The sequence below is a fragment of the Oncorhynchus mykiss genome, chromosome 18 (genome assembly GCF_013265735.2).
Source record: "Oncorhynchus mykiss isolate Arlee chromosome 18, USDA_OmykA_1.1, whole genome shotgun sequence".
NCBI lineage: Eukaryota > Metazoa > Chordata > Actinopteri > Salmoniformes > Salmonidae > Oncorhynchus > Oncorhynchus mykiss.
The window spans coordinates 51,433,642-51,458,198 of record NC_048582.1 but is presented as its reverse complement, the minus strand read 5'-3'; the positions used below and the strand labels follow the sequence as shown (position 1 = coordinate 51,458,198).

Sequence of the window (24,557 nt, the reverse complement as noted above, 5' to 3'; positions counted from 1 at the left end):
TCTTCAGTAAGGCCATTCTACTGCCAATGTTTGACTCTGGCGATTGCATGGAGGTGTGCTCGATTTTATACACCTGTCAGCAACGTGTGTGGCTGAAATAGCCAAATCCACTCACATGAAGGCGTGGCCACATACTTTGTATATATAGTGATATTTTAGTTATAGTGTGATGACAGAAGTCTACATGATATGTATAGTGACGTTAAGAGAGTGAGAGGCTAATTACTTAACATAGTGTTTTTAATGTTCCTAGGGGGTTTCTAGGCTTTCTCGGTTTAACATCTCCAGATGTTCTTCACAAACTCCAGAGCTCTGAAATATTCTATTGTATTCTATTCATTTGTACTTGTTTCTATTCTTTTCTATTCAGATGACATGTGATAGGTACATGTGAGATGTACCCTCCCTACTGTAAGTGACTTGGCTGTATGTGTACTCGTAAATGATCATATTAAATCAATCAATAAATACAATCAATCGACCACTTCCTCTCTGCTGAGCCAATCCAACCTGGCACAGCTGGCTGTGAAGGACTCTGGGAAATCTCATCAGCAGTCTACGGGAAACAGTGAAGTCACTCAGCTAGTCACATGTAGTATAGATAATGCTATTCTGATAGGGGATGCCTTCCACTCTCTCTCTCTTTCTCTCTATATCTCTATCTCACTCCCTATATATATATCTCTCACTCCCTTTCTCTCAATCTGTTTCTCTATCCTTCTCTCTCTCTCTCTCTCTCTCTCTCTCTCTCGCTCTCGCTCTCTGTCTCTGTCTCTCTCTCTGTTGTTGTTGTTTTCTATGGTTCTTGTGTCAAGGTAACCTTCAGGGGCTTGTTCCTTGTCTTTGACATTTTAGTGCCTTGGTGTGCATCACAGTGTGTGTGTGTGTTTTGTCCTGTTGTGAGAGAGCCACTGCCCAAACAGAGACACAGCTCGGCAGACACTATTAACTGCTGTGTAGAATAATATAATAATATCACAATAATATGATAATCAAGTCTTATAGCTGATTGCTAATTTGTTTACATTGTTGTTTCCTCTTTAGTGAGCACAGTGTGTTGTCATACAATACAGCTGCTCTCCTTTCCCTCTCTCTCTCTCTCTCTCTCTCTCTCTCTCTCTTTTCTCTGCCTCTCGTTATTCTCTGTATATCTGTTTGTCTGTCTCTCTCTCTTCTTTTCCCTCTGTCTCTGTCTGTCTTTCCACACTATATTTCTCTCTCTCTCTTTTCCCTCTGTCTCTCTGTCTGTCTTTCCACACTATATTTCTCTCTCTCTCTTTCCCCTCTGTCTCTCTATATATAATTGGGTGATGATAGAGAGACAGAAACAAGTGTGCCCATTGATCAATTAAAGGTTTGTGTGTGTGTCCTTCTGTTGCTAATGAAGGTGACTAGGTCACTGTTCACTCTCCTGACACTATCAGTTAGACTGTGATGTGCTGAACTTGTGTAGCCCACAAATGAGTCACACACACACACACATACACACACACACACACACACACACACACACACACACACACACACACACACACACACACACACACACACACACACACACACACACACACACACACACACACACACACACACACACACACAAAGGCACTCTAACACCAGCAGTCCTTGAGATATAGTCATCCATTCCACATAGTCATCCATAAATGATGTGTTAGTGCAGTATGAAGCTATTACTCATCCACTACGTCCAAACTATCTCCCTGTGCTGCACCATGTCCTCCTGTCCCTCCTGTTTTCAACCTCCCTAACTGAGCACCCTATCAGTCCACTGGGCCAGCCATAAACCTGCGCTGCTTCACTGTTTGTGTATGTGTACTGCATTTTTGGTATGACACCATCACCTAAAAAGGCATACACAAGACCCTTAGATAGAGAACCATTGAGCAACTGCAATATTTCCTTGTATGCCTTGGAACGTTTTATTTTATTTTTATCCCTAATTACTTGTTCCTTCTTGACTTTTCTGGGTCATTATTGACAGTACTTCTTTGTGTTGTGTTGGTGTGTAGATTGGGATGGAAACTCCACTCTCTGACATGTATTTGAGAGGATGAAGTAGTATGACAGGTAGACTAGTGGTTAGAGCGTTGGGCCAGTAACCGGAAGGCTGCTGGATCGAATCCCTGAGCTGACAAAAAATATGTCCTTCTGCCCCTGAGCAAGGCAGTTAACCCACTGTTCCCTGGGCGCTGTGGATGTCGATGAAGGCAGCCCCCTGCACCTCTCTGATTCAGAGGGGTTGGGTTAAATGTAGAGGACACATTTCAGTTGAATACATTCAGTTGGACAACTGACTATTAATAGCTGAGTGACTGTAGAAACATAGCGTGCTAGCCTAGTGGGTTAATACACACACACACAGAGGATGAAAGCTCATAGAAGACATTCTGTTCTGATACCACTTGAACCAGACCTGGTGACTCTTCAGATAGCAGAGACAAAAGATGAATTTAGCTAAGCTCTGAGACAATGGAGAAAGATCCTGTGTTTCAATATAAAACTGGAGCACAACGGAGACCAAAGTGGGTCTAAAGTGGGCCAAGAAAATGTGTGCAGCAGTATGTAAGTTTACCTCTTCAGGAATAACTTTTCCCTCTGAAAAACAGGTGAAAACTTGGTAAGTCAATGCTTAGTACATTTTTGGTAGAGATCCTAACATTGGACGCTGTTGGCTGTGCCTCCACTATTCAATGTACCGTAACTACTCCGGAATAGCTCTAAGGAAAAACAAAGATCTTGGACAGTGAAGAGATAATGATTCACATGGTCATGATGACATGAAAAACATCAACAAAGATCTTGAATAGAGAAGAGATCAATAGATACATTTTTTGTGTATCATGTGAGTGAATACAAACAAAACCAGGTCCATTCATCAGTTTCAATAAGCTGTAACTTTTATTGCACATTCCTGTTTGGTCTTGCAACGACCTTTCACCTTTTGAACTTTTGACCTCGGCCTGGACTAGACACTTCAATCGGGAGTAGGGTGAAGTTGCCCCAAGAAGCTGATCTAGGGGCAGATGTGCGTATTCCATTGTAATCGTGAAGGTTAGGATTTAGGCAGGGTAAGCTGATCCTAGATCTGTGCCTAAGGGCAACTTCTACCCGAGCAGTACCGAAGTCTGGAACCAGAAAAAGAAGGATGGACATCAGTGATATCACAGAAGGGAGTAGGAAATACACGTGAGAGCAGATCCGATTGATCCTTCAGTTCCAGTGGGTTCCATAGAGTTCTGCTCCCAGTGAGATTAGTTCCTGGAGAATGTTGACATCATTGTCTAGTCCTTCTTAATCTGGTTCTTTGAAAGTTCCCTACAAAATATACAACTGAACACCCTCCTTCTGACACAGATAAGCATCATCATTCTTAGTTCGGATTTATTTCTCTTTTTCTGTGACAATACCTGCGACATGCTTCAACATCTTCATTTTGGCAAACCACAAATAAATTAAAACACAAACATTCAAAGAACATAACGTGAAAGTATTTTTTAGGAAGTCGGAACGAAAAATCTAAATACAGAAAACGTAAATCAAGAGAACAAGAGAAGATCAGCATTTTGCTGTTCGTGTTTTACCCCGTCGTCGTTTTTTCCGTTGTTTTTCTTGAAAAAAAGATAGCTAGCTACCAATCACTTACCACATGCAGATATAATACAACAGAACTGATTCACCCAGTTAGTGTCTGCAAACTAACGATCTAAACTATATCACAAAATGATTCTCTTTAAACCAGCAAACACCCAATTTGGAGATATTTTGTCTTATATTAATTCTTAATTTTACAGTAGTTTTCTCCTCTCATCGTAAGCACAGAGAAACGCCCACAGCCAACCCTGACTTGACTGTCCCCAACAGAAAAGGAAGAAGACAGTCAGCACTGACTTAGGCCTCATCCCATTGGCACCCTAATTCCTACATAGGGCTCTGGTCACAAGTAGTGCACTAGATGGGTAATACAGTAGGGTACCATTTTAAAACGTACCCTTTCTCATGATTAGATACCAGATGGGGATGTCTTTAACTGTGTCCAAGAGACCGTCACACACGAGACAACCACTCTCACACACATATCACCCCCCTGATGATGAACATCGTCTATAAGGATGTACTGTATGAACATTGCTTTACACACAATGTAAAACAAAAAGTGAGTTTGTCTAGAACCCCCGACCCAGCAGTGCAGGGTGTGTGTGTGTGTGTGTGTGTGTGTGTGTGTGTGAGCAGAGCAGAGCAGGAGGTGTGACGTCATCACTCTCACTAGTTATTCATCTGACAACTCTCTGGTCAAATGTCACAGCAATTAGCAACTAGCTCCTTGTGGTGCTCATTTCCAGCCACATATACTGTACAGCATAACAAGAGGGATGTTGAAGCTACAGTGTGTGTGTGTGTGTGTGTTTGTACACACACACACACACACATGCTTTTTTTCAGCCATTCTGGATTCCAGCTGACATTTCGAGGAGCTGGCGGTAAACATCAAAGTTTGCATCCCTCTCTCCTTCCCTCTATTCCTCCCTCTCTTCCTCCCTCTCTCCTTCCCTCTCTTCCTCCCCCTCTCCCCTCTCTCTCCTTCCCCTCTCCCTTCCCCTCTCCCTCCCTCTCTCCCTCCCTCGCTCCTTCCCTCTCTCCCTCCCTATCTCCCTCCCTCCCTCCAGACATTAATCAGGAGCTCACTGAGACACAGTCATCTCTCAGAGGGCACTTGCTTATTATTCCACCACTCCATCCTCGCCAGAGTTCTGCTCTGTCCATCCTAATTTAGGGATGTTATCATCACACACAGCCACGCTGGCAGGTGTGTGTGTGTGCACGCGAGCCAACGCTAAATGCTGAGTGTGCATGTGATGTACCAATGCACACACCTTTCAGGGGCCTGATTATTAGCTTGACCATCTGGTACCTAAATCATGGATTATGAATTATAGCTGCTGGTCTTCATCTATACATGATAATGTGACCAGAGAGAGAGAGAGAAAGGGGAGAGAGAGAGAGAGAGACAGAGAGAGAGAGACAGTGAGAGAGAGAGACAGTGAGAGAGAGACAGCGAGAGAGAGAGAAAGAGAGAGAGATAGAGAGAGACAGAGAGAGAGAGACAAAGAGAGAGAGAGAGAGACAGAGAGAGAGAGAGAGAGAGAGAGAGACAGTGAGAGAGAGACAGCGAGAGAGAAAGAGCGAGAGAGAGAGAGAGAGAGAGAGACAATGAGAGAGAGAGAGCGAGAAAGAGAGAGAGAGAGAGAGAGAGGAGAGAGAGCAAGAGAGAGAGGAGAGAGAGAGAGTGGAGAGAGGAGAGATAGAGCAAGAGAGATAGGAGAGAGAGAGAGAGAGATTGCTGTGGTTGACTGTCATTCTATTAATCGTACAGTCTCTGCATATAAAGCAAGTGATTTTTTTTCTCGTTGGAAATCAATAACCGTCTACGCAACACACTGAGGTCTAAATTTAGCCACAAAGAGAGAGAGAGGAGAATTAACGATAGAAAGCGAGATGGAGAGAGAGCACAGCTCTACATACATTACAATCTTCATGTTGCATTGAACTGTGAAAAACAGCACAGTCAAAAGAAAAGAACAGAGGAGAGAAAAATCTAATCAAAAAGAAGGGGTGAATGCATGAGCTGCCGTCCTGCACTGCCTGTATATTAAACATCAGCAGCCTGGTCTGTATTTAAATGATCAGGCAGACTGGATGGACTTCAGTTCAGTGCATTGTAGTGTCAGCTTAGAGAGAGTGATGAGGGATAAGAGGAAGGAAGGTGAGATGGGAGGGTGGGACAAAAGAGGAGAGGAAGGAAGGTGAGATGGGAGGGTGGGACAAAAGAGGAGAGGAAGGAAGGTGAGATGGGAGGGTGGGACAAAAGAGGAGAGGAAGGAAGGTGAGATGGGAGGGTGGGACAAAAGAGGAGAGGAAGGAAGGTGAGATGGGAGGGTGGGACAAAAGAGGAGAGGAAGGAAGGTGAGATGGGAGGGTGGGACAAAAGAGGAGAGGAAGGAAGGTGAGATGGGAGGGTGGGACAAAAGAGGAGAGGGGATACATCTCCCTCTTCTCAGTAGTCTTTCACAGTCTTTCCACAGATCCCCACACAGTCAGTGTGGGTGTGTGGTTGGTGTGTGGTTGGTGTGTGTGTGCGTGTGTCGGAAACCCAATCCATCAACCGCTGTGACAAACACTCCGCTGACACACACACACACACTTTCCTGAATAAGTCTGTTCACGCACATCCCGCAGAACCTTCTACTCAGCCGAAGGAGGGATGAACGCAGAGAGAGAGGAGGGAGGGAGGAGTGCAGCGCAGGAGGGAGGCTTGATGATGACGAGATTATGACGATTATCGGCAAAGTGAAGACGAAGTAGGCAAGCGTTCCTTTATTTGTTCCTTCTGAAGTCTCAGTGAGCTGATGAAGACAACAACAAGAAAAAACCCAAAGCAACCGAAAACAACTGGAGCGGTGGAGTGGTATGGTCAAGGAGGAGGAGTCGAGTTAGCGTGGTGTGTCATGGTTAGCATGGCTAGCTAGCGTCATGGCCCGGCCCGTCACCTCAGCCGTCAGACACTGGGGGGGAGACCCAGCCATACTTCTCGTGGGTCTTCACCAGACTCTTAAAGGTGGCCTCCGCCTCTTTACGGCTAAACGCCTTCTTGGACTTCCCTGATTTTCTGCAGATACGCCCCTACGGAAAGAGAGAGAGAACGAGAGGGAGAGAAGGAGAGAAGGAGAGAGAGATGATTAGTAGGGAATTGACGTCATTGATACATTGAAAACACACCCACACAGAAAGAGAGCGAGAGGGAGTGAGAATGAGTACAGTATCATCTGCATTCTACAACCTACTGAGTCAATTATTGCTGAGAAAAAGAGAGACCCACAACCATCAACCATCCTTCCACAAGCTCTCTTGGTCCAACTCCCCAAGGTGACTACTAAGTCAGCTCTTTACATAAAAAACACTTCCTTGTCACAGATATTCAACACCCTTATGTCACCAGTACTGCATCAAAAGGATGAATATCCTCATAGGGATGAATGGTAAAATTATTTTACAGGTGAATAATAACATACACTACATGACCAAAAATATGTGGACAGCTGCTCATCGAACATCTCATTCCAAAATCATGGTCATTAATATGGAGTTGATCCCCCCTTTGCTGCTATAACAGCCTCCACTCTTCTGGGGAGGCTTTCCACTAGATGTTGGAACATTGCTGCGGGGACTTACTTCCATTCAGCCACAAGAGGTCAGGCACTGATGTTGGGTGATTAGGCCTGGCTCACAGTTGGTGTTCCAATTCATCCCAAAGGTGTTCGATGGGGTCGAGGTCAGGGCTCTGTGCAGGCCAGTCAAGTTCTTCCACACTGATCTCGACGCTGATCCCCACACTGATCTCAAAGGAATCCCAACTCTGATTTTTTGCCAATTATTTGTCATATTTGATATGTATAAACAGCAACAACAATCTGATCTTTGATACATTCCCAATGATACATTACGCAACCTCTGTCTGGACGCAGATTTTTTTCCACATGACTTGCTGTTACCAAAACAACCACCCAAAATGTAATGGAACAGTGACAGAAAATGGACTGAAAAAAGATCAGACATGAAGAACAAAAACTAAATTGGGTTCTTACGGCCCTGCAATATATCGGCCATCAGGGGAACGCGTTCAAAGAATGTTATGGAAGCTACTATGCTGCTTGCATTGCGATGCGTCCAAGCTCAAGAATCAGCCAGCTTTAATTCTCAATGCCTGACACGCACTTTCATTCTATCTTGTGAATTGAAATAATTAAAAATAAAGTTGATTTTGGTTGTTTTCTGTGTAGCAGGTAGAATGTCACATTGAGTGACATGTGTAGTGTAGTGTTAGGGTGGATGTGTAAACAACGTCTTTCACTTTCTTGAATGGGGAAAGATATGCTATCATCTAATCAAATGTGATAAAATAAACAAGCCATCCAAGGTTTTTATTAATAAAATATATATATATATATATATATATATATATATATATATATATATATTATTTACAAATTCTGTATGGATCTTGCTTTGTGAACAGGGGCATTGTCATGCTGAAACAGGAAAGGGCCTTCCCAGACCATTATTCCTCCTCCACCAAACTTTACAGTTGGCACTATGCATTGGGGCAGGTAGCGTTCTCCTGGCATCCGTCAAGCACAGATTCGTCCATCGGACCGCCAGATGGTGAAGCGTAATGCATCACTCCAGAGAACGCGTTTCCACTGCTCTAGAGTCCAATGGCGGCGAGCTTTACACCACTTCAGCTGACGCTTGGCATTGCGCATGGTGATCTTAGGCTTGTGTGCGGCTGCTCGGCCATGAAAACCCATTTCATGAAGCTCCCGATGAACAGTTCTTGTGCTGATGTTGCTTCCAGCAGTTTGGAACTCGGTAGTGAGTGTTGCAACCGAGGACAGATTATTATTATGACCTATGTGCTTCAGCACTCAGTGGTCCCGTTCCGTGAGACTGTGTGGCCTACCACTTCGCGGCTGAGCCGTTGTTGCTCCTAGACATTTTCACTTCACAATAACATTTCTCTAGCAGGGCAGAAATGTGACAAACTGACTAGTTGGAAAGGTGGCATCCGGTGGCGGTGCCACGTTGAAAGTAACTGAGTGCTTCACTAAGACCATTCTACTGCCAATGCTTGTCTATGGAGATTGCAACCTGTCAGCAATGGGTGTGGCTAAAATAGCAGAATAAACTAATTTGAAGGGGAATCCATACACTTTTGTATATATAGTGTATACATGACCACGGTTTTGGTGGTGAAAGCTCAGGTGCTTTGGATGCTGTTGCAACATTAGATTAATGTTGAAGGAAAGAGAAAGGAGAGAAAAACCCAAGATGTCACTCTCGATTGCCAGAGAGAAGGAGCTACTCTGGAGACTAGATCCTCTTCTCAGATCCAACAATGAAACATTTCAACATCACAAATATGAAAATAAAAAATATGGGAGATAATATTCTTGCGATGGCTGCAAAAAGCGTCCCACAAACAATTGAGTTAGTCAAAGAAGCAATTCCATCCAAACACAATCTCCCATCTTGGTAAAAAAAAAAACAATAACAACTGTATTTCCTACACACACAAAGGCTAATAATATACAGTATGTGGGAGAGGAGGAAAGAAGCGAGTGTAGGCGTTGCATGTGACGCTAAAGCTGGGATGATCTCTTAGCAACAGTGGCTCAGTCTTCTCTAAAGAGGATTGTGTGGGTGGGAGAACAAAATGACAAAACAAAAAAGCCCGGACTTTATCTTCAAAATATTAATATTTAGCCTCAGAGCCACAATAAGAGGCATACTAAAGCTAATATAAGATGCATGGCTGATTCTGCTTTTGGAGGCGTCGTGTGTTGTCTTAAATGACATCATCTAATTTATGATTCACCTCTGGAGCATAACGCTTTGAAGAGTCAACTCACACACACACACACACACACACACACACACACACACACACACACACACACACACACACACACACACACACACACACACACACACACACACACACACACACACACACACACACAGAGAGAGATAAAGTGAGAGAGATAGAGGGAGGGGGAGGAAGAGAGAGACAGAGCAAGGGAGAGAGAGAAAGAGAGGGAGGGAGAGAGTGAAAGAGATAGAGAAAGCGAGAGAGAAAAAGCGGGAGAGAGGGAAAGAGACAGAGAAAGCGAGAAAGACAGAGAAAGCGAGAGAGAAAAAGCGAGAGAGAGACTGAGAGAGAGAGACGATTAAACGAGCGGTTAGTGTGTCTGTACGGTCATTTTGCGTCAAAGGGATCAACCAAATCTCAGTAAGGCTCTGGTCAAATGTTGTGCACGATGCTGACGCTATCTGCAAATCAAATCAAATCCAAGTTTATTTGTCAAGTGCGCCGAATACAACAGGTGTAGACCTTACAGTGAAATGCTTACTTACAGGCTCTAACAAATAGTGCAAAAAATGTATTAGGTGAACAATAGGAAGGTAAAGAAATTAAACAACAGTAAAAAGACAGGCTATATACAGTAGCGAGGCTATAAAAGTAGCGAGGCAACATACAGACACCGGTTAGTCGGGCTGATTGAGGTAGTATGTACATGTAGATATGGTTAAAGTGACTATGCATATATGATAAACAGAGAGTAGGAGTAGTGTAAAAGCATCTGAAATAGCACCCTATTCCTTATATTGTGCATTATCGTAGGATGCAATTTCAGAACCATTCTTTGTCTGGTCAAAAGTAGTGCACTACGTGTGGAACAGGGTGTCTATTGAGACTCTGTTTCAGATTCAGCCATTTTGTGTCAAATGGCAGGCTTGTGTGTCTGGTCAGACATTTTGTGTCTTAAAGATTCTGGGGATGAGTAGGATGGGGTCATAATGCTGAGTGGCCAGGTGATTAGGAACACAGTTTCCATGTCTAAATGTGCTGGTTAATGAGACTCAGTGACTAAGACAGACTAGAACAGGAACATAATAAGAACAGGAGGATCATCAGCTCAGAAGGTGGGACCTTTCTCCTGTCTCACAGAGGAGACACACAGACATTAAGGCTGTATCTCAATAGTCAGAGTAGTAGTAGGCCTACTCTCTCCTCACCTCCTTCTCAAAAACCATTGGAGGTGAAGGTTAAAGAGAAGGGACCTTTGGCTTTCTCATCCAATGGGTTTGAGAAAGAGGCAAGGAGAGAGGGTACGTGAGGAGTATGCAATTGAGATTCTCCCATAGACTATTGAGATTAGTGATGCACGGATATGACATTTTTGGCCGATACCGATATCCAATATTTTCCCTGACAAAAAAAACAACACCGATAACCGATATTGACAATTTTTGCAGCCTTTTGAACATTCTAGAACAGTTAAATAGTTAACACACACACACACACACACACACATGGACGCAGCAGTCTAAGACACTGCATCTCAGTGCAAGAGGCGTCACTATAGTCCCTGGTTCGAATCCAGGCTGTATCACATCCAGCCGTAATTGGGAGTTCCATTGGGCGGCGCACAGTTGGCCCAGCGTCGTCTGGATTTGGCTGGGTTAGGCCGTCATTGTAAATAATAATTTGTTGTTAACTGATTTGCCTAGTTAAATAAAGGTTACACACACACAGACACAGACTGACCAAAAAGTTATTTTGTTGGCATTTACGTATGTCCCCATTATCAGTAAAACATAATCAAAACCTATTTATTTCACTTACTATTTAACACTATTTGACGTGTCAAATAAGTTTGTTTACCAATCAGGACCTGGATATGACTGCACGTCACATAATTATTTAACGCATTCATACATTTTATATGTAGTTATTACACATTGATTACACTATCAATCGTATTTCATATGTCACAATGACTCATCGATACGTAAGGATTTGCCACAACAGTGGACTTTTCGGTTAGCCTTCAAAATAAAAGTATGGCATAATTCTACTATTTGTGTTCATTTGCATCACTGTCAATGACATACATTTATTTTGAAGGCAAACCTGCAAATTCCAATATTGTGCCTAATCCTTATTGTGGCTAGCTTCACAACACATAACCCAGTCCCGTCGAGTCTCACTCGCCAGATGAAGCTAGTTGGCTGCTTATAACGTTAGCTTTGAGCAACAGGGCCAAGTAGCTGGCTAGCTATTTATTGTCAACAACAAGTGGCAACCTAGCTAATACTTACTTACAAGGATTCCTAAATCATTGCTAATAATAAAGAAAATGACTGCAGTTTCTACTGGTCATTGTTTTCAGGCTGGTAGTATTGGTGCTAGCTAGGTACCAAGCTAAAGTTAGCTACCCCAGAAGTTGCGGTCGAACAAATTATGCTTTATTACCAACGCGGTATTGTAAACATATCGCTCGTGGCTCTCCTCTGTGAGACAGGAGAAAGGTCCCACCTTCTGAGCTGATGATCCTCCTGTTATTATGTTCCTGTTCTAGTCTGTTCTAGTTTGACACGCAAAGACCCATACGGCGTTCCATTGTATGTATGTTGTGACGCTATTACTGTGTAACTCCGGTAGGGCAACATCGGAAAAATAGCGCACTTGGTAGTGTTAACCGGTGCTCGACCAGTCGGCGAAAGCCAACATCCCCCACGTCAGAGAGCGGTTGACTGTCAAGGGCAATGAATTCCATTATCTTGGCTTTAATGGATTTCGCCTTTGAGTTGTCTCGCTGAAATGTTGTTACTTTTTCAAATGACTGCTTGACTTGTTGACTGCTTGACCCACACAGCAGATATTGTGGGCTAAGTTGGGAATGCTGTGTTTCACGTATAGCGCAAAATTTTACGAGGCGTCATTACGTCATGTACCTACGTTATATAGGTATGCACGTCACCTTTGACATCGGTTTTGCACATCAGTGTTAAACTAGACTTCCGATATGTTCACCTATATATCGTGCATCCCTAATTGAGATGCTCAATAAAGACACTGTGTCAGCAGTAATGGCCACCCTTTCTCAAAACCACTAAAATGAGTTGAAAAGTGAGAGAAATGTATTGCTGTTTTACCAGGCAAAATAATCCAGTGAAGACTTATGACTTCGAGACAGACAAAGCCTCTTATCAATAACTCATTGAATTCCTGAAACATAGGACCCATTCCAGAGAGGTGACAGCTCAACTGGGCGAGACTGTTTAGCTTGCCTAACCTTGGTATAATCATGTCTGTGTTTTAATAATGTGCCAGTTGACTCTGTTACAACCACTGATTTATATATCCACTAGATAACTGGCAGGGGGCACAGTTTTGAAGCCACTGTGCCTTCATCTCGGCACTCCCCCACCGTAGTAAAAAAATATTTTGAAAACTATAGAAATGCATTTATTAATGTCTACATTCATTTTTGACAAATGTATTTTATTATAGACACCTTAATGCAGACTTTTAAATTATATTATATGAACATTTTTTTTTTATTATATAAAATCATTACCCTTAAAGTATAGTTTTTGGAGATTACTATTGTTACTGCCCCCACTACAACAAAAAATACTTGAAACATTAAATTGAAATACTATATAATTCCATTAATTCCTATGGAGGACTGCTCCTACTAGGGAGTGCAAATATGGCCGACCGGTGGCTTCAAAGCCTCTCAATGGCTAATGCATAGCATCAAAAATCCAGGGTTTATATACATCATTGGTTACAAGGTTTGTGGCCATCTTTGCCATGGAGAGAGGTTGCCAGGGCGATCGAGAAGAGTCATTACCTTGGTGATTAATACCAGAGGACGACTGGCCAGTGGCCATTGGTTTAACACACAACCATTATTAGAACAATTTCAATACACACACGCATGCACAGCTAAATTCATCAACCTCATCAATTATGACCAATTAAACAATTAACAAATGACATTCAAAACAATTTCCTGAATTGTCTTGCACTGATTTAATTAAACTGGATATCACAGCCATTTGAGAGCTAAGCCTTATTTCCCCTAATCAACATTGCCTGGAAGAGAGCAATGTAGAGACTGACTACCGCATTGTTTACATTACATCAATGAACAATATCACAAAACCGGCCAGCACACTCCATTAACGTGTGACGATTATGTCTGTCCCCCTAGCCACTGCACAGCGATTATTTCCTTCCCCTTGGCTGTGTGACGATTATTTCCGTCCCGTCTGCCCTGTGCAATTGGTATTTACTTCCTTCCTGTGTGTGTGTGTGTGTGTGTGTGTGTGTGTGTGTGTGTGTGTGTGTGTGTGCGTACGTGCGTGCGTGTGAACAAAATAGGGACTGAAATAACTCGTTCCAGCCCCAGGCATGTCCGGGCTGACTGACGCTTAACAAGACTGAAATAACAGAGAGCGAGAGAGAGAGATAGAAAGAGAGAGAGACAGAGAGAGAGGGTGAGAGATGGAGGGAGAGAGGGAGAGAGGAAGAGAAAGAAGGAGCAAGAGAGATGGGGAAGAGAGGGAGAGAGAGAGAGAGAGAGAGAGAGAGAGAGAGAGAGAGAAAGGTGTGTTTGTGTTTGTGTGTGTGTTACATCCAGAGTGTGCTTGAGGCTGTACAAAACAGTTGTCTATCATTGTTAATCTAGTTCACTCAAGCCTTGCTTGCTCACATCCACAGGGACACACACTAGTCCGTTGTGTGAAGTGAAGTGGTTGATGGGTAATCTTGTGAATGGAGATCAATGGGCTGGGCGGCGGGCACTCCGATCAGGGCCCCAGTGTATCTTGGTAAGAGGCTTTGGGCTTGGGATTATTGCGTAACGCCTAGCTGCATGTGCCAGAGAATCGGATCAAGCTAGAGAAACATGCTATGGTACTGGAGAGCTGGGGATATTGTCAACACATCACTGAAGACTTGTTGACTGTGGAAATTCATGTGTAATATGCAAATAGTTGTGGATTTAGTGATGTCTGACTGTGTGTAACACGCAAGTAGATACAGCACCAGTCAAAAGTTTGGACACACCTACTCATTCAATGGTTTTTCTTTATTTTGACTTATCTACTTTGTAGAATAACAGTGAAGACATCAAAACTATGAAATAACACATATGGAATCATGTAGTAACCAAAACAGCATTATCTCAACCAGCTTCACCTGGAATGCTTTTCCAACAGTCTTGAAGGAGTTCCCACATATGCTGAGCACTTGTTGGCTGCTTTTCCTTCAGTCTGCGGTCCAACTCATCCCAAACCATCTCAATTGGGTTGATGTCGGGGGATTGTGGAGGCCAGGTCATCTGATACAGCACACCATCACTCTCCTTCTTGGTCAAATAGCTCTTACACAGTCTGGAGGTGTGTTTGGTCATTTTCCCGTTGAAAAACAAATGATAGTCCCACTAAGCCCAAACCAGATGGGATGGCGTATCGCAGCCAAATATTGTGGTAGCCATGCTGGTTAAGTGTGCCTTGAATTCTAAATAAATCACAGACAGTGTCAACAGCAAAGCACGCCCACACCATCACATCCACCTCCTCCATGCTTCATTGTTTCTTGTCCCAAGAACGTTTCTTCATATTATTGGTGTCCTTTAGTAGTGGTTTCTTTGCAACAATTTGACCATGAAGGCCTGATTCGCGCGGTCTCCTCTGAACACTTGATGTTGAGATGTGTCTGTTACTTGAACTCTGTGAAACATTTATTTGCGCTGCAATCTGAAGTGCAGTTAACTCTAATTAATTTATCCTCTGCAGCAGAGGTAAGTCTGGGTCTTCCTTTCCTGTGGCGGTCCTCGTGAGAGACAGTTTCATCATAGCGCTTGATGGTTGTTGCGACTGCACTTGAAATTGACTGACCTTCATGTCTTAAAGTAATGATGGACTGTTGTTTCTCTTTGCTTATTTGAGCCGTTCTTGCCATAATATGGACTTGGTCTTTTACCAAATAGCGCTATATTCTGTATACTACCCCTATCTTGTCACAATACAAATTATTTGCTCAAATGCATTAAGAAGGAAAGAAATTCCACAAATTAACTTTTAACAATGCACACCTGTGAATTTAAATGCATTCCAGGTGACTACCTCATGAAGCTTGGTGAGATAATGCCAAGAGTGTGCAAATCTCTCTTCAAGCAAGGTGGTAACTTTGAATCTAAAATATATTTTGATTTGATTAAAAAAAAATTGGTTACTACATGATTCCGTATGTGTAATTTAATAGTTTTGATGTCTTGACTATTATTCTACAATGTAGAAAATGGTAAAAATAAAAAAATGAGTGGGTGTGTCCAAACTTTTGACTGGTACTGAATATAAAGGGTGAATGGTTTCTAGACTTTTAATAATCTCTTCCTGGTAAAAGATGAAGTGTAGAAAAGCAAAACATTTGAGAGTGAATTTGGTCTTTATTCAACAAAGGTCCTCTCTGGACGTGGTTATGTTCATGGCCATCATGACCACTGACCTAAATAGCTGTGATAATGTGTGATAACGTGTACTCCGAGCATGCGCTGACTAACTGGCAAGTGTCTTCACTGACATTTTCTGAATCTGTAATACCAACATGTTTCAAGCAGACCACCATAGTCCCTGTGCCCAAGAACACTAAGGTAACCTGTCTAAATGACTACCGACCCGTAGCACTCACGTCTGTAGCCATGAAATGCTTTGAAAGGCTGGTCATGGCTCACATCAACATCATTATCCCAGAAACCCTAGACTCACTTCAATTTGCATACCGCACCAACAGATCTGTATATAGCAATGATGTCGCTCTTGCTGCTGATGATTCTCTGATCCACCTCTACGCACACAACACCATTCTGCATACATCTGGCCCTTCTTTGGACACTGTGCTAACAAACCTCCAAATGAGCTTCAATGCCATACAACACTCCTTCCAACTGATTTTAAATGCAAGTACAACTAAGTGCATGCTCTTCAACCGATTGCTGCCCGCACCTGCCCGTCCATCTAGCATCACTACTCTGGACAGTTCTGACTTAGAATATGTGGACAACTACAAATACCTAGGTGTCTGGTTAGACTGTAAACTCTCCTTGTAGACTCACATTAAGCATCTCCAATCCAAAATTAAATCTAGAATCAGCTTCATATTTTGCAACAAAGCCTCCATCACTCATGCTGCCAAACATACCCTCGTAAAACTGACCATCCTACCGATCCTGGACTTCAGTGATGTCATTTACAAAATAGCCTCCAACACTCTACTCAGCAAACTGGATGTAGTCTATCATAGTGTCATCCGTTTTGTCACCAAAGCCCCATACACTACCCACCACTGCGACCTGTATGCTCTCGTTGGCTGGCCCTCACTACATATTCCTCGCCAAACCCACTGGCTCCAGGTCATCTATAAGTCTATGCTAAGTAAAGCCCCGCCTTATCTCAGCTTACTGGTCACCATAGCAACACCCACCCGTAGCACAAGCTCCAGCAGGTATATTTCACTGGTCACCCCCAAAGCCAACACTTCCTTTTCCCGCCTTTCCTTCCAGTTCTCTGCTGCCAATGACTGGAATGAATTGCAAAAATCACTGAAGCTGGAGTTATATCTCCCTCTCTAACTTTAAGCTTCAACTGTCAGAGCAGCTCACAGATCACTGTACCTGTACACAGCCCATCTGTAAATAGCACACCCAACTACCTCATCTTCATATTATTACTTATCCTCTTGCTCTTTTGCACCCCAGTATCTCTATTCTCTACTTGCACATCATAATCTGCACATCTATCACTCCAGTGTTAATGCTAAATTGTAATTATTTCACCTCCATGGCCTATTTATTGCCTTACCTCCCTACTCTTCTACATTTGCACACACTGTACATTTTTCTATTGTGTTGACTGTACATTTGTTTATGTGTAACTCTGTGTTGTTGTTTCTGTCGCACTGCTTTAACTTGGCCAGGTCGCAGTTGTAAATGACAACTTGTTCTCAACTGGCCTACCTGGTTAAAAAAAGATGAAATAAAAAAATACAAAATAAAAGATCCACAGCTGAAGAAATCTCTATTGCACTCCACACTTCCCTTTCACACCTGGACAAAAGGAACACCTATTTGAGAATGCTATTCATTGACTACATCTCAGCATTCAACACCATAGTGACCTCAAAGCTCATCACTAATCTAAGGACCCTGGGACTAAACACATCCCTCTGCAACTGGATCCTGGACTTCCTGACAGGCTGCTCCCAGGTAATAAGGGTAGGTAACAACACATCTGCCACGCTGATCCTTAACACGGGGGCCCCTCAGGGGTGCGTGCTCAGTCCCCTCCTGTACTCCCTGTTCACTCATGACTGCACTGGCAGGCACGACTCCAACACCATCATTCAGTTTGCTGATGACAACGATGAGACAGCCTATAGGGAGGAGGTCAGAGACCTGGCTGTAGGGTGCCAGGACAACAACCTCTCCCTCAACGTGATCAAGACAAAGAAGATGATTGTGGACTACAGGAAAAGGAGGACCGAGCACGCCCCCATTCTCATCGACAGGGCTGTAGTGGAGCAGGTTGAGAGGAGACTGGAAAGATTTGGCATGGGTCCTCAGATCCTCAAAAGGTTTTACAGCTGCACCATCAAGAGCATCCTGACTGGTTGTATGACTGCCTGGTATGGCAACAGCTCGGCCTCCTACCACAAGGGCCAATTTCAAGTTTTCATAACAATCGGTAATCTGCATTTTTGTATGCCGATTATGGCCAATTACATTGCAATCCACGAAAAGAATGCGTGGCAGGCTGACCACCTGTTATGCGAGTGCAGCAAGGAGCCAAGGTAAGTTGTTAGTTAGCATTAAACTTATCTTATAAAAAACAATCAATCTTAACATAATCACTAGTTAACTACACATGGTTGATGATATTACTCGTTTAACTAGCTTGTCCTGCTTTGCATATAATCAATGCTGTGCCTGAAATTGTGTCACTTCTCTTGCGTTCAGTGCATGCAGAGTCAGGGTATATGCAGCAGTTTGGGCCGCCTGGCTCGTTGCGAACTGTGAGAAGACCATTTCTTCCTAACAAAGACCGGAATTAATTTACCAGAATTGTACATAATTATGACATAACATTGAAGGTTGTGCAATGTAACAGCAATTTATAGACTTAGGGTTGCCACCCGTTCGATAAAATATGGAATGGTTCCGTATTTCACTGAAAGAATAAACGTTTTGTTTTCGTAATGATCGTTTCCAGATTTGACCATATTAATGACCTACGGCTCGTATTTCTGTGTGTTTACTATATTATAATTAAGTCTATGATTTGATATTTGATAGAGCAGTCTGACTGAGCGGTGGTAGGCAGCAGCAGGCTCGTAAGCATTCATTCAAACACCACTTTCCTGCGTTTGCCAGCAGCTCTTAGCAATGCTTGAAGCACAGCGCTGTTTATGACTTCAAGCCTATCAACTCCCGATATTAGGCTGGCAATACTATAGTACCTATAAGAACATCCAATAGTCAAAGGTATATGAAATACAAATGGTATAGAGAGAAATAGTCCTATAATTCCTATAATAACAACAACCTAAAACTTCTTACCTGGGAATATTGAAGACTCATGTTAAAAGGAACCACCAGCTTTCATATGTTCTCATGTTCTGAGCAAGGAACTTAAACGTTAGCTTTTTTACATGGCACATATTGCACTTTTACTTTCTTCTCCAACACTGTGTTTTTGCATTATTTAAACCAAATTGAACATGTTTCTTTATTTACTTGAGACTAAATTGATTTTTATTTATGTATTATATTAAGTTAAAATAAAAGTGTTCATTCAGTATTGTTTTAATTGTCATTATTTCAAATATTTATAAAAATCGGCCCGATTAACCGGTATCGGCTTTTTTTGGTCCTCCAATAATCGGTATAGGTGTTGAAAAATCATGATCGATCGACCTCTACTACAGAGGGTAGTGCGTACTGCACAGTACATCACCGGGGCCAAGCTTCCTGCCATCCAGGACCTCTATACCAGGCGGTGTCAGAGGAAGGCCGTAAAAATTGTCAAAGACTCCAGCCACCCTAATCATAGACTGTCCTCTCTTCTACTGCACGGCAAGAGGTACTGGAGCACCAAGTCTAGGTCCAAGAGGCTTCTAAACTGTTCCTACCCCCAAGCCATAAGACTCCTGAACACCTAGTCAAATGGCCACCCAGACTATTTGCAATGCCCCTCTTCTACGCTGCTGCTACTCTCTGTTATTATCTATGCATAGTCACTTTAAGAACTCTACCTACATGTACATATTACCTTAATTACCTCGACACCGGCACCCCCTGTATATAGCCCCACTATTGTTATTTACTGCTCTTTAATTATTTGTTATTCTTATCTCTTACTTTTTTGGGGGTCTTTTCTTAAAATTGCATTTTTGGTTAAGAGCTTGTAAGTAAGCATTTCACTGTAAGGTCTACTACACCTGTCAGACAAATGAAAATGTATTTGATTTGATAATGCTGATAATCACAAACGGTCAAACCACTTCTAAAAACCATTCAGTGCTTGAATTGGAGCGGTGCAGCTCGCATGTTCTACAGCTTGAGTACCACTTATAGAATATTCTCTCTAAGATATGAACTCTGGTACTGTCAAATTAAAGAACCAGCACCTTTTTAATTGGTCTTCAATCTGAAAACCTAAAGTCTTCTTCTGCTACCCTGGGGTCTAGTACACATCCATGTGGAAACCGTAGGAATCTATTGTCTTTCAACTGAGTAATTACATCATCGTCCCATTCAGGAGATGGTTGTTATTGGAGGTGATCATTTCTATCTTAGTGGAAACACAGTACTAGTGGCACTACAGGAGGAATTACTTTGTGTTAGTTTCACATTCAGGATGTGGCAAACCAATCACATGGGAAATCAGGAAACACACATACAGAGATGCACACGCACACACTTGCATAATTAATCAATATTGTTTTCATTAGCAAACTGGAGGAGGAAGGCACTGGGAAGTTAATTAGTGTATACTGACTGCAGAGCTTCTCTCTCTCTCTCTCGCTCTCTCTCATTCTCACTCTCTCTCTCTCATTCTCTCTCTCTCTCTCTCTCTCCCTCTCCCTCTCTCATTCTCTCTCTCTCTCTCTCTCTCTCCCTCTCTCTCTCTCATTCTCTCTCTCTCTCTCTCATTCTCTCTCTCTCGCTCTCTCTCTCCTTCTCTCTCTCTCTCTCTCTCTCTCATTCTCTCTCTCTCGCTCTCTCTCTCATTCTCTCTCTCTCTCTCTCTCTCTCTCATTCTCTCTCTCTCTCTCTCTCTTACTATCTCCCCACCAGAGTGTAATCAGAGAGATAAGATGGAAAAACCAACCGACTAATCCAGATAATGACATGACAAAAGGTCTTCACTCTCATGAGTCATTTCTAGAACCTTGTGATGTTCTGTCTTGACTGATACTGAAAAAAAAAGAAAAAAGAAAATGGTGTACTCTGAATACTGAATGTGTGTGTGTGTGTGTGTGTGTGTGTGTGTGTGTGTGTGCGTGCGTGCGCGTGTGTGCAATTTTAAGGCCTCAACCAGTGGGATGGAAATGAGAACCACTACGTTCACAGCTGCTTCTGCTCACAATGCATCATTAGGATCTAATTGGCTCGTAATACATTATACATGTATTAAGTGTAAATGAAATACTTGAGATGACGTGTACATCGCCAATCTATATTATTGATATCTTTGCTATGGATCCTTTGGGTGTTTTTCCTTACATTGCCCATGCATTTACGATTGTGACCACATCTTATGTGTCAATGTACCTGAATTATTTGAAGTGATATGCACGATATCAATGCATAATATTGAAAACAGAACCACCACACATACCTTTGCTTGACATTGTCCATTAGTCTAAGCATATTTTTCTTCCTCTCTAATAATTCATACATTCAATAGACCTATAATAACACCTGCGTGACCCAATGTCAACTGGAATTCAACTGAAATTCCGTTACATCATCAAAGGGAAAAGGGAAAAACTACCACTCTTAGGTCACTGGAGGGAAATCTGGTGACATGCTTACATAAATTCCTCCTGTCATAACGCTGTCATAACAATGACGTCACATGTGACGGGCAAACCCGAACCGTCAGCCAAAGCAGCTAGATTCAAGGAATGACAAGCAATAACGTTCAAATGCATGAAATGCTCTACTTGTTCATGTGGTGTATTTCATGCATCAGCATACTGATTGAATAGGATCAGGTCAACAAACATGATAAATTATAGGGAAATGATCATATTTGATGACAGAGGGGGTGAGCATGTAGCAGTGTCTGATTTACATAAGTTCTGCTCAGTCTGTCTCTGTCAAAGAGGACAGGACAGGCGAGAGCACAGAGGAGAGACAAGCTACTGACTGACTGGATGATGCTTGGTCAATGTGGTTCCAATGACTTCATAGGCTACCTGCAGTAGTTTAATGACATTTTTTATTACATTTTTTACATATATGATTTCAAATCATTCCTGTAGGCTTGAGGAAATGAAACCCCCATGCACATGTATTCTATATCTGGCCAATAATTAGATGATCTGGAGTGACCTTGTCATTTCTATGATAGACATTTTTCCCCCCCTTAATGGTGAGGATTTCTGGAGGTGATAAAAGATGATGCATTCCAATCAGGAGATAGGAGGAGGAATATACATCTCACACAGAGTAGAGAACATTCAGAGCACAGCAGCGAAATGGCGGCTGTAATGTCACAGCTAAAGATTAATCACGTCTAAGATGGGGAGATGGATTCCTGCCTCTCTCTTTCTCCCTCTCAGAGCTGGGTGAGAGATTTAGGTCTCACTAAATGAGATCTGTATCACAGTAAAACACCATTCTGATTCTGCTCAGTTTGGCAGATATGAGCAATGGCAAGCTGCAACTAACTCTCACAGTCTCATGACAGAATTAGACGTTCATCCAAGTTTCTCAAGCATCAAATTTCAAAGTTTTAAGGTCAAGTTAAGGCATTAACTCCGAAATCCTAAAGTACAGGCTGACGTTTGGGATAGGGTTCAAACAAAAATCTAAAAAAAAACTTTCTATTACTGGATTCCAAGTTGCAACCTTTGGAATCAGAGGCAGGTTTTTTTGCCCATCCATGTCCACAATGCAGTAGAAAAATAGAAACCTACTTGAAAGTTACAGTGCTCAGACATGGATGGACGTCGAATACTGACTTGTATCATGGGTGACCTAGCTACAACTACTTCGTATTGACAGGTTTTATGCAGTATGGATTCACTAAATTAACATTATGCATGTTGCATGAGTGTCAGGTATGAACATTCAACACTAAATATTCAGCGTCTGCAGCGTCTAATGTTTCAAAACACACACGGGAAGAATGCATTAATAAAACAAATATCCTCACCTGTCCTTTTACCAGACTTGCAGCAAATTGTCTCATCACGGCTTCCACTGTGTAGGCGCTGGACCATCCGCGGGGGGTTAACAACTCCATACATATCGCTCCACCGTCCAGAACGTACCCGTTTTCCAACCGGGGGGTGAGCACCCGCATGAATGGCGGAGAGAAGGGGAAATTGTCGGGGAAAGAGACATTCAGCAGAATGAACTCGGTGTTTGTTTCTTTCATGTCCTGCCACAGCGCCGAGTCTTTGTCCACCTGGTGGAGCTTGACGTTCCAGTCAAATAGATTGTCGTCGACCAGCTCGACCGTTATAAAGTTGTCTCCCAACCGCCGGATCTCCTGGAGTTCCTTCATAAGTCTCCTCGTCCGGACTTGGGTGCAGTGCTGCCGGTGAGGGGCTAGTGGTGGTATTGAGGCACTGGTCGCTGATTTTCCAACCCCGATCCCACCTCCTCCTCCGCCTCCCATCTGCTGTTTCTCATTGGCGTCCTTGCCCTGTTGCTTATCCTTTACGGACGGTTTGTCATTGCTGTTGTGCTGGTCCAGCTTCTTCGCTTTGATCTCGGGGGTGCTGAGGATGTTGTTCGTCTCGTTGGTGGTCTGACAGTGCTGCTTAGTGTTCTTCGTGTTCCCCTTGGTTCCCTTTAGTGAGCCCTGGTGATGCTTGGGGTCCTCTGTGTCCCGGTCGTGAAGACGAATCAGACCGATTTTCCGCAGTAGAGTGGCCATTATGTTTTCGCCGAGCGCAGGGCGATCGAAATTCACGATTCTCCCTTTACAGACAACCACTGATGTTAGACTGTGGAACCGTAAAAAAACGTCAACAGTGTGCCGCAATCGCTCAGCTATACTGCAGCCTCTGGACAGACGCTTGCATGTAGCCTAGTCTTTCTTCAGTGCATCATTCCGATGAGGTCCGACTGAAAAAACACACAAGCCATGAATACATTGATGAACTGCTGTCTAATCGATTTGCAGTCTAATAAATCTGCCACTGAATGTAAAAAATAATCATATTCAATAGTAGCCTAGTGGACTGACTGTGTTGTGGCTATTGACTGCATTCCTAGTTGCAATGGCTGCTTAATATCTCTGCTATTATCCAAAAGGCTACAAAGCGCACCGAATAGATAGCTGCTTTGAAATAAGCCTATACACTATTATGTATGTTAGAAACGAATATAGTTAACACATAGAACACCAGCTTCTCTATTTTAATATAGCCTACACTTCGACTTACCATTTATAAGCCCGTTCGGGAAAATGTAGCCTTTGCGACGAAAAGGCGAATCTGCAGCAGCTATTACAGTAGAGAGGGATATCAAACGGTTACTATCCAGCAACGTTCGCGTTGATGTGACCTGGAAGAGCGAGCTAAAGCCTTTGATGTAACTGCAGCTGCCGCGACACTATCTACTGAGGACAAACCAACTCCACTAATCCTTGGCGAGGACTCACACAATCCTCGTTAGCTCGCTGCGCTCACACACATGTAGCAGTAGCGGAACGGAACGACCGGCCAGACGTGGGTTGGCTTTGGCCGCTCTACCTTGTTGGAATGGATAATGCTGTGGACTGGAGTGAGAGCGATAGATGTGGACGGAAGAGGAGAGCGTGAAAGTGGGCTGGGCTTTTTAGCCAATGTCATCCTATCAGCCGATACATAAGGTCGTTTTCCC

At 43.0% G+C, this 24,557-nt stretch overlaps 1 protein-coding gene across 1 annotated transcript; it reads right to left on the bottom strand.

Moving 5' to 3' along the window:
- Positions 1-5,940: 5,940 nt before the first annotated feature.
- On the bottom strand, positions 5,941-24,483 carry LOC110496467 (ubiquitin-conjugating enzyme E2Q-like protein 1). Its single transcript, XM_021572394.2, has 3 exons — positions 24,119-24,483; positions 22,879-23,798; positions 5,941-6,699 (listed from the first exon to the last, which is right to left on the bottom strand). The coding sequence occupies exons 2-3, from the start codon at positions 23,605-23,607 to the stop codon at positions 6,568-6,570; spliced, it is 861 nt and encodes a 286-aa protein (XP_021428069.1). The 5' UTR covers positions 23,608-23,798; positions 24,119-24,483; the 3' UTR covers positions 5,941-6,567.
- Positions 24,484-24,557: the final 74 nt, after the last annotated feature.